Consider the following 12161-nt stretch of genomic DNA (forward strand, 5'->3'; position numbering starts at 1 on the left):
CTTCCAATCCTGGCAGGATATGGGGATGGTGCCAGAGGGCTGAGAATTGCAAACTTTACACCCTTGCTCAAAAGAGGGTGCAAAGATAAACCCAGCAAATACAGGCCAGTGAGTTTAGCCTCAGTGGTGGTAAAGTGTTTAGAGATGATAATCTTGGACAAAATTACTTTAGACTTGGATAAATGCGGATTAATTAAGGAAAGTTAGTGCGGATTTGTCAAAGGCAAATCATTTAACTAACTTGACGATGCAACAGAGAGACAGCTGATGGCAGGAATGCGATTGATGGGGTGTATATGGACTTCCAAAAGGTGTTGATAAAGTGTCCTAAACAGGCTTATGAACAAAGTCAAAGCCCATGGAATAAAATGGACAGTGGCAGCATAGATATGAAATTGGCTGAGTGACAGGGAACAGAGAGGAGTGGTGGACGGTTGATTTATGGACTGTTCCCAGGAGTCAGTACTAGGACCACTGCTTTTCTTGATATATATCAATAAGCTGGGGCCAGTTAGCTCAGTTAGCTGGTTGGCTAGTGTATGGTTCAGGATAATGGCATAGACTGGGTTTGATTCCTACTCCAGCTGAGGTAGACTTGAGCCATACTTCCTCACCCTACCCCTGAAAGTGGAAGGCAATGGCAAATCACCACTGGAAAAAAAACATTAAAAAGTGGCTCAGGTTGAAGCATCAGCAGACATTGAGCCAAGGATCTGCCTTTTGGGCAGAGTACACATATCATACCATCAATGGCCTAGACTTGGCATAGAAGGCACAACTTCAAAACTTGTAGATGACACACACCTTTGAAGTATTGCGAGCAGTTGATATAGTGGGCAGAATTTTCTGCCTGTTGGGCAGGTGGGCCCGACCCAATCTCCGGCGGGCAGGTAGCTGATCCCCGCCGGATTAAGGCCTGCCCAGCGTGACATCCGGTGGGAGGTGCTATGCGCTTCCTGTGCGGGCGGGGGCAGGGGGATTCCCTAAAAGCGAGAGTGCGCTCTTTCGCACATGCACATGAAAGAGCGCACATCTCCCTGAGGCTAAGTGCAGCCTCAGGGAGATCGCTTCCACGTTGAAAAATATTATAAATAGAAAAAAAAAATTCCTTAACATGTTCCCCTCATGTGACAATGTCACATGAGATGCGACATGTTCATAATTTACATAATAACTTTATTAAAATTTTTAAAACCCTGCATGAAACCTCATCCCACCTGTGGATGAGGTTTCTTGTTTTCTCTATTTGCCGCCGGGGCTCCTGGCCTGCTCGCCAACCTTAAGGTTGGATGGGCAGGTCCTTTAATTGTTTAAACGATCCTGTCAATGGCCTCAATTGGCCATTGATAGGTCGGCGGGCGCACAGCTGATTTTGTTGCAGGTCCGCCTTCCTGAAAATTTAAATGGAGCGGGATGATGTCGGGGGTTCCGCCCGATGTCATCCTGCGTCATTTTACGCGTCGGCGAGTGGGCCCCGCCCCCTGCTCGCCGACGGCAAAATTCTGCCCAGTGTTTTGAAAATAGCAATGCGTATTTTGTTCATTTGAAGCAAATGAGAAAATTGACCAATATTGCACACGTTTGAGGCAACTAACAACAAAATGTTACTTTGGTAATGTTGAAATGCGAATGAGAAATCAAAACACAAATAACCGAATGTTGTCTCTCTAGCTAACTATGTCAAAAAGCACTTGAGAAAGACAGAAAGCTGGAATTAGCAAGATCATTACCACTACTACATTTGACCAGTTTGAATTAATTTATATTTTGGACTCTACTTTGTACTTTTCCAATGGGACTGGCCATGTGATCAGTCCCAGAATTGATATTAAGATCAGAACTGATGTCAGGTCGATAACACAATGCGACTGTAGAAAGTTCAGAGGGGCAATGAATAAAGGAACAGGAGAGGCTGAGACAGAGACTGGCAACTGAAGTTGAAGCTGTCAGAAGTAACTGCCACACTCCAAGTTAAACTCCTGTCAATACTAATCATTGTTGTTGGGGGGAGGCAGTGGCTTGGTAACGTCATTTGATTAGTAACTTGCATAACATGGGTTCAAACCTCATCACGGCAGCTGGTGGAATTGAAATACAATTAATTAAAAATCTGGAATTGAAAGCCAGTCTCAGTAAAGGTGCCAAGAAGCTATCATTACTTGTTGTAAAAATCCACTTAGTTCCCTTCAGGGAAGGAATCTGCTGTCCCTATGTGGTGTGACACCAGATTCACGGTAATGAGGTTCACTCTTAACTGTCCTCTGAAATGGCCTAGCAAGCCAATCATGGGCAACAACTACTAGCCTTTGCCATGAAAATAAAACAAAAAATGCCCACATGCCAGGAAACCACCTGCAAAGCAGCAATAACAGTCTCACAAACAGAATTGTGACTTGCCCAAATGATGTTTCCACTGTGGCGGTACTTACCCACACCAGAGTGTCTTCTGTCAAACAGTGTGAAACCTGTTGAAAACTCAACCACTTTGCTTGTGTTTGTCATTCATCAGCAAAATCAACTATTAAGGCCAATGCCAACGGAAAGGCGAGAGAATGTAGCAAAAGTAGAGGTGGATGCCCCTGAATGTACTTTGATGCTCTCTTTTTCGACACAGCAAACAGTCATGTGTGACAGTGGCCATTGGCTCTCAGCCATAGATGCTCTCATAGATACAGGCACATCTGTCAATGTCATGGGAGATGAAGCATTCAATACACTTCATGATTGTTCCATTCTCCACAAACCAGAGAATCCGAAAATTTTCCCCTACATCAGTGACAAACCACTGAAAATTCTTGGGACTTTTGAAACTAGTCTTATTCAAAGACACCAGAATGAATGCTGTATTTTATGTCATATCTGAAGAATGTGACATGATTATCAGCTTCCACACAGCGACAGATGTCAAGCACTAATCAATTCCGCCAACCCGAATTTTACAAATTCATTGCCTGGAGCTAGGGCAATTGGGCTGGATTTGACTGTCTGCAGCTGGTATTGTAACTGGTCCTGCCTGGCTCTGGGAAATTGAGCTGAAATTGTTAGGAAACCTAACACATGGTTTCCATCACAAATATGATTCCTATGCATGCCAACAACATTTTCGAGTTCTCTGCTGACCGCTTCACTGGTATCAGCAAACTGAAAGGTGTTACATGGAAGTTGCAATCCCCAGTGTGCCCCCCAGTAGTGAATCAATGGTGGTGAATACCGTTTCATGTCAGGACGCAGCCTTAGAAGGAACTTCAGAGTCTACTTGACTTTGACACTATTGAGGAAATTGGGGATGAGCCTACTCCTTGGGTCTCACCCACACAAGTCGTCAAGAAACCCAGGAGTGGGAGCCAGATTAGAATCTGCATTGATATGTGGCTATCAAACTAAGCCAGGCAACAAGATAGACGCTTGTCACCGCCGATTGATGACATCGCAGAGAAAGTGCATAGTGCTAAACACTTTGCTCAACTTGACCTCAATGCTGGCTACCATCAAATCAAGCTTGCAAAGGAATCGAAGTATCTTCAATATCTTCCAATCACATTGGACTTTTTTTGATACAAGGGGCAGAATATTACGCTTGGCGTGCGGGCGCGTGCCCCACATGCCCAAGCGTAAACTGATGCGCGATGACATCAGGCGAGCATCCCGATGTCATTGTGCACTCTCGCGATGTTTTGTTCGCCAGAGTTGGCTGCGCGCCTGCCGACAATTAAAAGGCCTATGAAGGTCATTAAGAAGCTAATTAAATTCAAATTTATGCTGCACGTCCAACCTAATGGTTGGCGGGCAGGTGAAAAGGCCAAACAGCCTTTATAATTTTTAGGAAGCCTCATCTATGGGCGGGATGGGGTTTCCTAAAGCAAATAAATATCAAATAAAAATGTTATTTTTGAATTAAAAACATGTCCCAGCTCATGTGACAAAGTCATATGAGGGGACACGTTTTATGACAATTTTATTTCCTTTATTTTTTTTTAAATGGTGCTTCATCTCCCTGAGGCAGCTCTATGCCTCAGGGAGATTGAAGCGCTCTTTCGCGGGCATGCGCAAAGTTCACGCTAGGCCTGCTCGCCCTCCTCCCCCTGCCCGCGCAGGCAGCCTCGAGTGCTGCCGCTCGTGTTCCACACTGGGCGGGCCTTAATTGGCTCGCCCACATAAAATCGCAGTGCGGTGCCGATCGAGGGCGGTGGTCGGCTTCCCGACTGCCCCCACCCGCTCCGCCAGGGGCAAAATCCTGCCCAAGAGGTTCAACTTTGGAGTCCATTCAGCAGCTGAGGTATTTCAGCACTTGATTCAGTTTGTCCTTCAAGGGCTTGAAGGCACACAGAAAATCAGTGGTGACATTCTCATCTATGGTTGCATTGAAAGTGAACTCGAGACATGCCTACATCCATGCCTACAATGCCTTAGAGAATGTAACCTCACCTTGAACAAAGACAAGTGCTTGTTCAATGAAAACAGAGTCAAATTCTTCACTTATGTGTTCAGCGGTAAAGGAGTATTACCTGATCCAAAGAAAGTTAAAGTCATTGCAAATGCTGTTATTCCTACAAACGTACAAGAATTGCGGAGTCTGCCAGGACTCATTACATTACGTAGTCACTTCTCTCTGACCTTGCTACCGTTATCTGCCCCCTCTACATGATCTGACGAAAGAGACCACCAAATGGGAGTGGACTTCATCACACAAACAGGCTGGACACCAGATCAAACAACGATTTTCAGAAATTTGCACAAATGTTTATTTTGGCCTTGAGAAAATCAACTAGCTAGTTGGGGATGCACGCCTGATTGGCTTAAGAGCAGTTCTTATGAAAAAAGACAAGGCAGGGAACCCATCAATCATTGCAGATCACTAACACCCATACAGCAACGTTATTCACAAACAGAGAAAGAAGTGCTCTCAATCACATGGGGTATCTTACATTTTCATCTCTATTTGTATGGAAGCGACTTTGAAGTCATAACCAACCATAGACCACAAGTAAGCTTGTTCAAAAATCCACATAGCAAACCTCAATGCTCAGAATACAAGAGTGCAAGTTCCATGTTGAGTTTCAGCCAGGCAAGATCAACCGAGCGGACTATCTTTTGTGACATCCATTGCCAACAGTCAGCCCTACTAGTTGTGAGGAAAAACCTGCCGAAGGATGTCTTGTCTATGTAAGCCAAAATGCGATGCCGAAGTCACTGAAACTAGCTGACATCAAAATCGAATTAAAACAAGATGAGAAGATACAGTTATGTATGATGGCTATGGAATCACAAAACTGGAAAGATGTGATCGGAAGAGCATCTACAAGTAGGATCACTCACCCACTACAAGGTCTTCACAATGTTCAAAATGAGCTCACTGTTACAATCACATCTGATCTTGTGTTACGCAGCAACTATATTATCATTCCACAATCATTGAGGGAATGGGTTGTAGGTATAGCACATGAAGGTGATCAGGAAATTGTCAAAACCAAACAACTCTCTAGGGAAAAGGAACGGTTCCCAGGGATTGACCCCCATAGTCGAGCACAAAATCAATCAGTATTTGCCATGTCAAGCAAACACAATGCCAAACCTTCATGACCCTGTCAAGGTGTCTGAACTCCTCCAGGATCATGGATTCAGGTTAGTGCTGATTTTGTGGACTCGTCCACTGGTGAACACCTGATTCTTATCACTGACGAGTACAGCAGATTCTCTGTAATGGAAATGGTTACGTCTACTTCAATGAAAGCAGTCATCCCAAAGCTTGACCAGGTTTTCACCTTGTTTGGAGTCTCTCAAATGGTGAGAAGTGACAATGGATCTCCATTCAACAGCGATGAGTTCAGTAAATTTTCAAACTATCTAGGCTTCACTCATTGAATAATCACACCCCATTGGCTAAGAGCTAATGGAAAAGTCAAGAGTTTTATATGCATCTTGAAAAAAAAGGTACAGCTACAGCTGACAGCAAGCCATGGAATTAAGAGCTCTGTCAATTTCTTCACAATTACAGAGCAACTTCTCACTCAACTACTGGAAAGCCTCCAACTACACTCATCCCTGCACATCCTATATGCACACATCTTTCCTGAGCTACCCCATGGAGCTAATGATCAAAATGTACACAAACATAATCGAGAACAGAAGGATTGATTGAAAGTAAATGCAGAGCGAAACATGAAATTCCGAGCTACACTGCCAAAGCTAGGAAATAAAGTGCTTGTGAAGCATGGTGGAAGGCAAACATTATATCATCCAGCCAACACAAAAGGGTCATTGATCACTGCTAAGCGCAGTTCACAAATCATCACACAACACACATCATTCTTCAAGGCACTGAAAACATCTTTTGTAAGCATTGAATCTGATTCCAAAATCAACATCAGATGAAGAACATGAGATAAATGGGACTACACCTGAAGTTAGACCATATCCTTTTTGTGAGAGGAAACATCCAACATATTTAAGTGATTATATTACAAAGTGAACTATTTTCAGTTGGTGAACAAATCTTTCCTGAGTGCAATGGTAAATTAACACAAAAGTTCGAATAATAAGTTGAATGTTCAAGTTATGCTTAAGTTTATTGTTTACACTTTGGAGGCAGATCATTGCAATACACTATATCGCTCATTTATTAAAAGGAGGGATGTAGTGTTTTGAGAATTGCAATGTATGTTTGTTCACTTGAAGCTACCATGCACATTTGTACCAGCAGAGGGGTCTGCAACAAAATAAATAAAAGGACACCATTTGTTTTGCTTGTGCAGCTTTAATTCTGTCTGTCTCTGGTTGTTTCTGTCCCAAGAGCTTCATAGTCACAAGGACAATGATAGACTTCAAGAGGCTAATGGAATTAGTGAACATGTGACAGATGAAATTTAATATAAAGAAATGCGAACTGATACATTTTGGTAGGAAAAACAAAGAGAGGCAATATAAAATAAAAGGTGCAATTCTAAAGGGGTCACAAATCGTTGATGGTGGTCGGGCAGGTTGAAAAAGGGGTAAAAAGGCACATGCAATCTTAGGCTTTATAAATAGAAGCACAAGAGTACAAAAGTAAGGAAGTTTTGATGAGTCTTTAGAAAAGACTGGTTCAGCCTCAACTGGAGTATTATGTCCAATTGTGAGCACTGCACTTAGAAAGGATGTGAAGTCTTTAGAGAGGGTGCAGAATAGATTTATGAGAATGGTTCCAGGGATGAGGGACTTCAGTTATGAGGATAGATTGGAGAGTCTGGGGTTATTCTCCTTAGAGAAGAGAAGGTTGAGAGGAGATTTGATAGAGGTGCTCACAATCATGAGGGGACTGGACAGAGTAGATGGAGAGAAACTGCCCCCATTGGTGGAAGGGTTGAGGCCCAGAAGACACCAATTTAAGGTGATTAGCAAAAAAGAAAAACAGAGTCAACGTGAGAAAAAGCTTTATTATGCATTGAATGATTTGGATCTGGAATGCACCACCTGAGAGTGTGGTGGAGGCAGATTCAATCGTGGCTTTCAAAATAGAATTGAATAATTACCCGAAGAGAAAAGATTTGCAGAATTACATGGAAGGGGTGGGTAGATGAGCTGAATTGCACTTGCAGACAGCCAGTGTGTACTAGATGGACTTAATGATCTCTTTCTGTGCTGTAACCATTCTATGATTCTATGATATATAGATCAGGATTTTCCCTCAAACTGGGATTGTAATTTGCCTTGGTATTGGAATTGGGATCTGTTCAAATGAAAATAATATTCTAGTACCTAAACAGTACTTACCCTCAGAGGGTTTAGGGTGCATCAGACAAAAGGGGATCTCCACAGAAACTTCACTATAATATAACAGAAACAAACTCCATCACATAAAAGCAGAAGACATTATAATAGTCAGAATTGTCAATGATTGAAATATATCTTGACCAGAAGCTTAACTGGACCAGTCATGGCCCAAATGTTCCAAAATGTGGCAAGGCCTTCGATTCAAGTTACGTCGCTGATGAGCCTCAGGAAGTCCTGACATACGGACTCCTGTAGTATTGAAATGGGCTGTTCCAATTGCCGGTTTTACCCTGCCCGGACTGCTCTCTGATTCCAGTGACAGTAGGATCAGATGGCCAGAACTACCGACACTTGGTCTGTTTGCACTACACTTACCCTGGAGTTTACACGGATTTACTTCAGAATTTTTGATAGCAGGTAGAGAACCAGCGAAACTCTAAGTAAATCTAAGTAAGTCTAAGTGTCAAAGCACCCAGAACCCACAGCAATGCTCAGCTCTCGTTCCGGTAATGTTGACCCCCGCCGTCCCGGCAATGTTCACCTTCCACACCCCCTCCCCAGCCCCCTGGCAATGCTCACACCCTTCAGCACCCCACATAGTGCTCACCTTCTTCTGCCCCCATGGGCCAGTTTTTGCCCTCACAACCCATTTCCCCCCCACTCCTGCCCTTGCTTACCAGCAGCCCTATACTGTGCTAATCTGCTCCTGCACCCCGTCTCCTGGCTCACCTTGCTGGCTCCTGTTCGGCCGATGTTGGGAGAGTCAGCGTAGTCAAGGAGTGTGAGGGTGGTGAGCATTTTCGTGTCCTGAGGTGAGGGGGGCGCAACACTGTCAGAGGTAAGAGAGAGGGGCGAACAATGTGGGGGGTGGAGGAGGTGAACATTGGCGAGAGATGAGTGAGGGTGCTAAACAATTTCAGGGTGGGGGTGGGGTGAATTCTGTTGGGGCTGTGAGAGGGCGGATTAACACTGTCGGGGGTGGTGGTGTTAACACTGTCAGTGGGTGAAGCTATGCAATTTCAGAGGTTGACATTTCCATTTAAAACAATGTAAGTCAATGAATTGAGGACAGCCTTAAGGGGAGTGTCTTCAGTTCATGGCAAGAAGAGGGGCTGTTGCTGCGCTGAAATTACATCTGACAATTTACGTCTTGACTGTGTTCACTCCTCCATCCCTGCTGGAGTCTACAGCGGAAGGTGCAAAGTCTCCAGCCTAAAATGGTAAGTGGGCAGATTAAATTGGAGTCAGTGTCAGACACACCCTCTCCGACACTGACCAGAAAATCTGGGCCTATGGCTACAAGAGTAGGTCAGAGGCTGGGAATACTGAGGCGAGTAACTCACCTCCTGACTCCCCAAAACCTGTCCACCATCTACAAGGCACAAGTCAGGAATGTGATGGAATACTCTCCAATTGCTTAGGTGATTGCAGCTCCAGCAACACTTAAGAAGCTTGAAGCCGCCTAGGACAAAGCAGCCTGCTTCATTGACAACCCATTCACCACCTTAGACATTCACTCCTTCCACCACCAGCACAGAGTGGCAGCAGTGTGTACCATCTACAAGATGCACTGCAGCAATACCTTCAACACCTTCACTTCAAATCTGCAACCTCTATTGCCTAGAAGGACAAGGGCAGAAGAAGCACGGGAACACCACCAACTGTAAGTTCCCCTCCAAACCTCACACCATTCTCACTTGGATATATATCACCGTTCCTTCACTGTTGTAAAATCCTGGAACTCGCTCCCTAACAACACTGTGGGTGTACCTGTACCAGATGCACTGCAGCCTTTCAAGAAGATGGCTCCCCACCACCTTCTCAAGGGCAATTAGGGATGGGCAACATGGTCACCTTGCCAATGATGGATGTACATATCTCATGAGCGAATAAAATTAAAACCCAACAGTTAATTCAGCTGTGGCTCTGTCGCTATGAAAAGCAATGCTCAGGATCATTGAATATTGATATTGGTGAAATCTTACTGACCTTGAAGTGAGGTCTCCCAAGATCCTGAGGAAAGGAAATAAAAACAGAAAGAGAAATAAGAACACAAAAAAACATGATTGATAATTAAATAGATGACAGATATGGACCTTGAATTTGATCCATGTGTTGGCCAATTTTACATGAATTACTTGGATTAATAATTCCTCAGTGTGGTGGGCAGGAAGTGTCTTCCCATTTCCAGGTGGAAATGCATGGCCCATGATAAGAACAAACAAAAGACATAAAGCAGGCGTTAGGCGCTTTGCAAGTTCAAATAAGAGGGCAGTGTTCATGCTCTGCACAAGTCTCCTCCAACACTATGTACTTCATCTCACCATATCAATATAAACTTCTGTTCCTTTCTCCCTGATGTGCATGTCCTACTTCCCCTTAAATGCCAAGGAGAGAGCATGTCCTATGCTGAATCTGTGCTGAGATGGCTTCAGCTGGGATAATATTAAAGAGTGTTACAATTGGGTCAAGGAGGGGAAAAGCTAATCACTATTCACTGCTGGGAATGTTTAGGTTTGAAATGCAATCATTTCTATATGTCCCATCTGGCTTTCTGAAGTCATGTAACTCTGTCATGAGCCAAGCTCACTGGAGGCTGCCGATTAAGATCAGTTCAATAAAGACCTACAATGAGAAAGCACTGAGAAGCTCCTCTGTCTTTAAACGCAAAGCATGGTGTCAGAAGTGGGATCAAATAAAGTTTCAAAATCCTGGAAATGCTGCAGAGAAGACAGCTCAGAATTCAGACAGAAATTCACAGTTACACATGATCGAGCATGCAAATTTGTCTTTTATTCGCTAGGAAAAGGAGGATGTTAGTATCTTTGTTTGGTTTGAAAAGGAGGGATGTTTGGATTTGAAATACAATCAGTTCTACATGTCCTGTCTGGCCGTTTGTAGTCATGGAACTCTGTCATGAGGCGAGCTCACTGGAGGCTGCCATTTGAGATCAGTTTAATAAAGACCATGGCACTGAGAGGCTCTGCTGTCTTTAAACATGAAAAAGGGATGTTTGCATGGATGGTTGTCAGGGTGAAGATGGTAAGTGGATTGACATGGTGCCCCAATGGCTGAATGGGTTGCTTGAGTTCATGGTCTGGGCTTTATGACGAATGGCCACATGAACGAGGCACCAGTGGCCCTGGAGCTGTGCCAAACATCAGTCTGTACATTCAGGAGAAGAGGAGAGAAAGTTGAAAAGAGGAAAAAAAAGTATAAACGAAAGGTTTTCTCCTTGAATGCCTCTGGAGGTTGTGGGACCCGCTCATATAGTGTATCAGGCAACAGCAAATATTAAAGTCAGGGTTGCCAGCAATCTGTTTTCAGGATTGTATCCAGAAAGTTTAAAACCGAATCCAGAAATGATCTAATCTAACAAACGCTTTATTTTGAAATACTTAACCTATCCCACCCCATGTAGATTCACACTTGGCAAGAGGCGGCAGCACTGATCGGAATAAGGTTACTTACCCTCCCCGGGAGACTATCACCTTCACTTTAAGCAGGTAAGACACAAGGATTCCGAGGGCCTCCTTATCCAGGCCTGGTCTGAGCCTATCAAGATTCAGAATTAAAAGCACAAGTGAGAAAGTGATTGTAGTTTGAAAAGGGGACTGTGCCAGAGTGGGCAGAATGTGGGAAAATCTTTACCAGGCCTTTGGAGGTGGGTTTAGAGGTTGCACGGGTGAGCAAAGTGAGATAAATATGCGTCGGGCCGGTTTGCCAACATGTACCTGCCTCTGGCTGCTTTTGCCGGGGACAGGCTGAGTCTGGTGTCAGCAACACGTCCGACAGCCACGGGAAGCCCATTGAGGTGGATGAATACTGCAATCCTCCAACCACAAATTTTCCAGCATCACGCGGGCCCCTCGTGGTATCAGCGCCTCCACAACTTAGAGGAGGTGGCTACACAGAGGGAGGTCGGAGCCACCCGAGAACTCAAGGTTTTTTAATCTTTGCAGGCAGAAAACGGCAAGGCTGCTGCCCTCTGCTGGCAGAAGCTCGCCATTGCACGGGGATCTCCTGGAGCCTGACATCTTCGGTTATGCTGGAGGTGATACAATGGCAGACATTCCCCTCGCACTGACGGTGCCTCGATACATCCCTCCACCTCTGCTGCATTCCCCTCAGCAGCACTCTTGCTGCAGACACAGCGAAGGCTGCCGGCCTCTCGAGCAAGATGTAAGCACATAAAAACACAAGAATTAGGAGCAGGAGTAGGCCATTTGGCCCCTCGAGCCTGCTCGGCCATTCAATGAAATCATGGCTGATCTGATTGTGGTCTCAACTCCACTTTCCTGGCTCACCCCCCCCATAACCCTTGACCCCCCTTGTTGACCAAAAATGTATCTAACTCAGCCTTGAATATATTGAATGAACCAGCTGCCACTGCTTTCCGGGGAAGGCAATTC

At 44.6% G+C, this 12161-nt stretch overlaps 1 protein-coding gene across 1 annotated transcript in view; it reads right to left on the bottom strand.

Annotated features, from left to right (window-relative positions):
• The window catches only part of LOC144683959 (beta-arrestin-1-like), a 61060-nt gene that overhangs the window by 8210 nt on the left and 40689 nt on the right, over window positions 1-12161 (bottom strand). Inside the window, exons 13-15 of the mRNA XM_078547583.1 lie at window positions 11221-11304; window positions 9739-9762; window positions 7750-7802 (exon numbers count right to left, since the gene is read on the bottom strand). Coding sequence (XP_078403709.1) covers window positions 7750-7802; window positions 9739-9762; window positions 11221-11304 — 161 coding nt within the window. The remainder of the gene's footprint in view (window positions 1-7749; window positions 7803-9738; window positions 9763-11220; window positions 11305-12161) is intronic.

The sequence above is a fragment of the Cetorhinus maximus genome, chromosome 8 (genome assembly GCF_964194155.1).
Source record: "Cetorhinus maximus chromosome 8, sCetMax3.hap1.1, whole genome shotgun sequence".
Taxonomy (NCBI): Eukaryota; Metazoa; Chordata; class Chondrichthyes; order Lamniformes; family Cetorhinidae; genus Cetorhinus; species Cetorhinus maximus.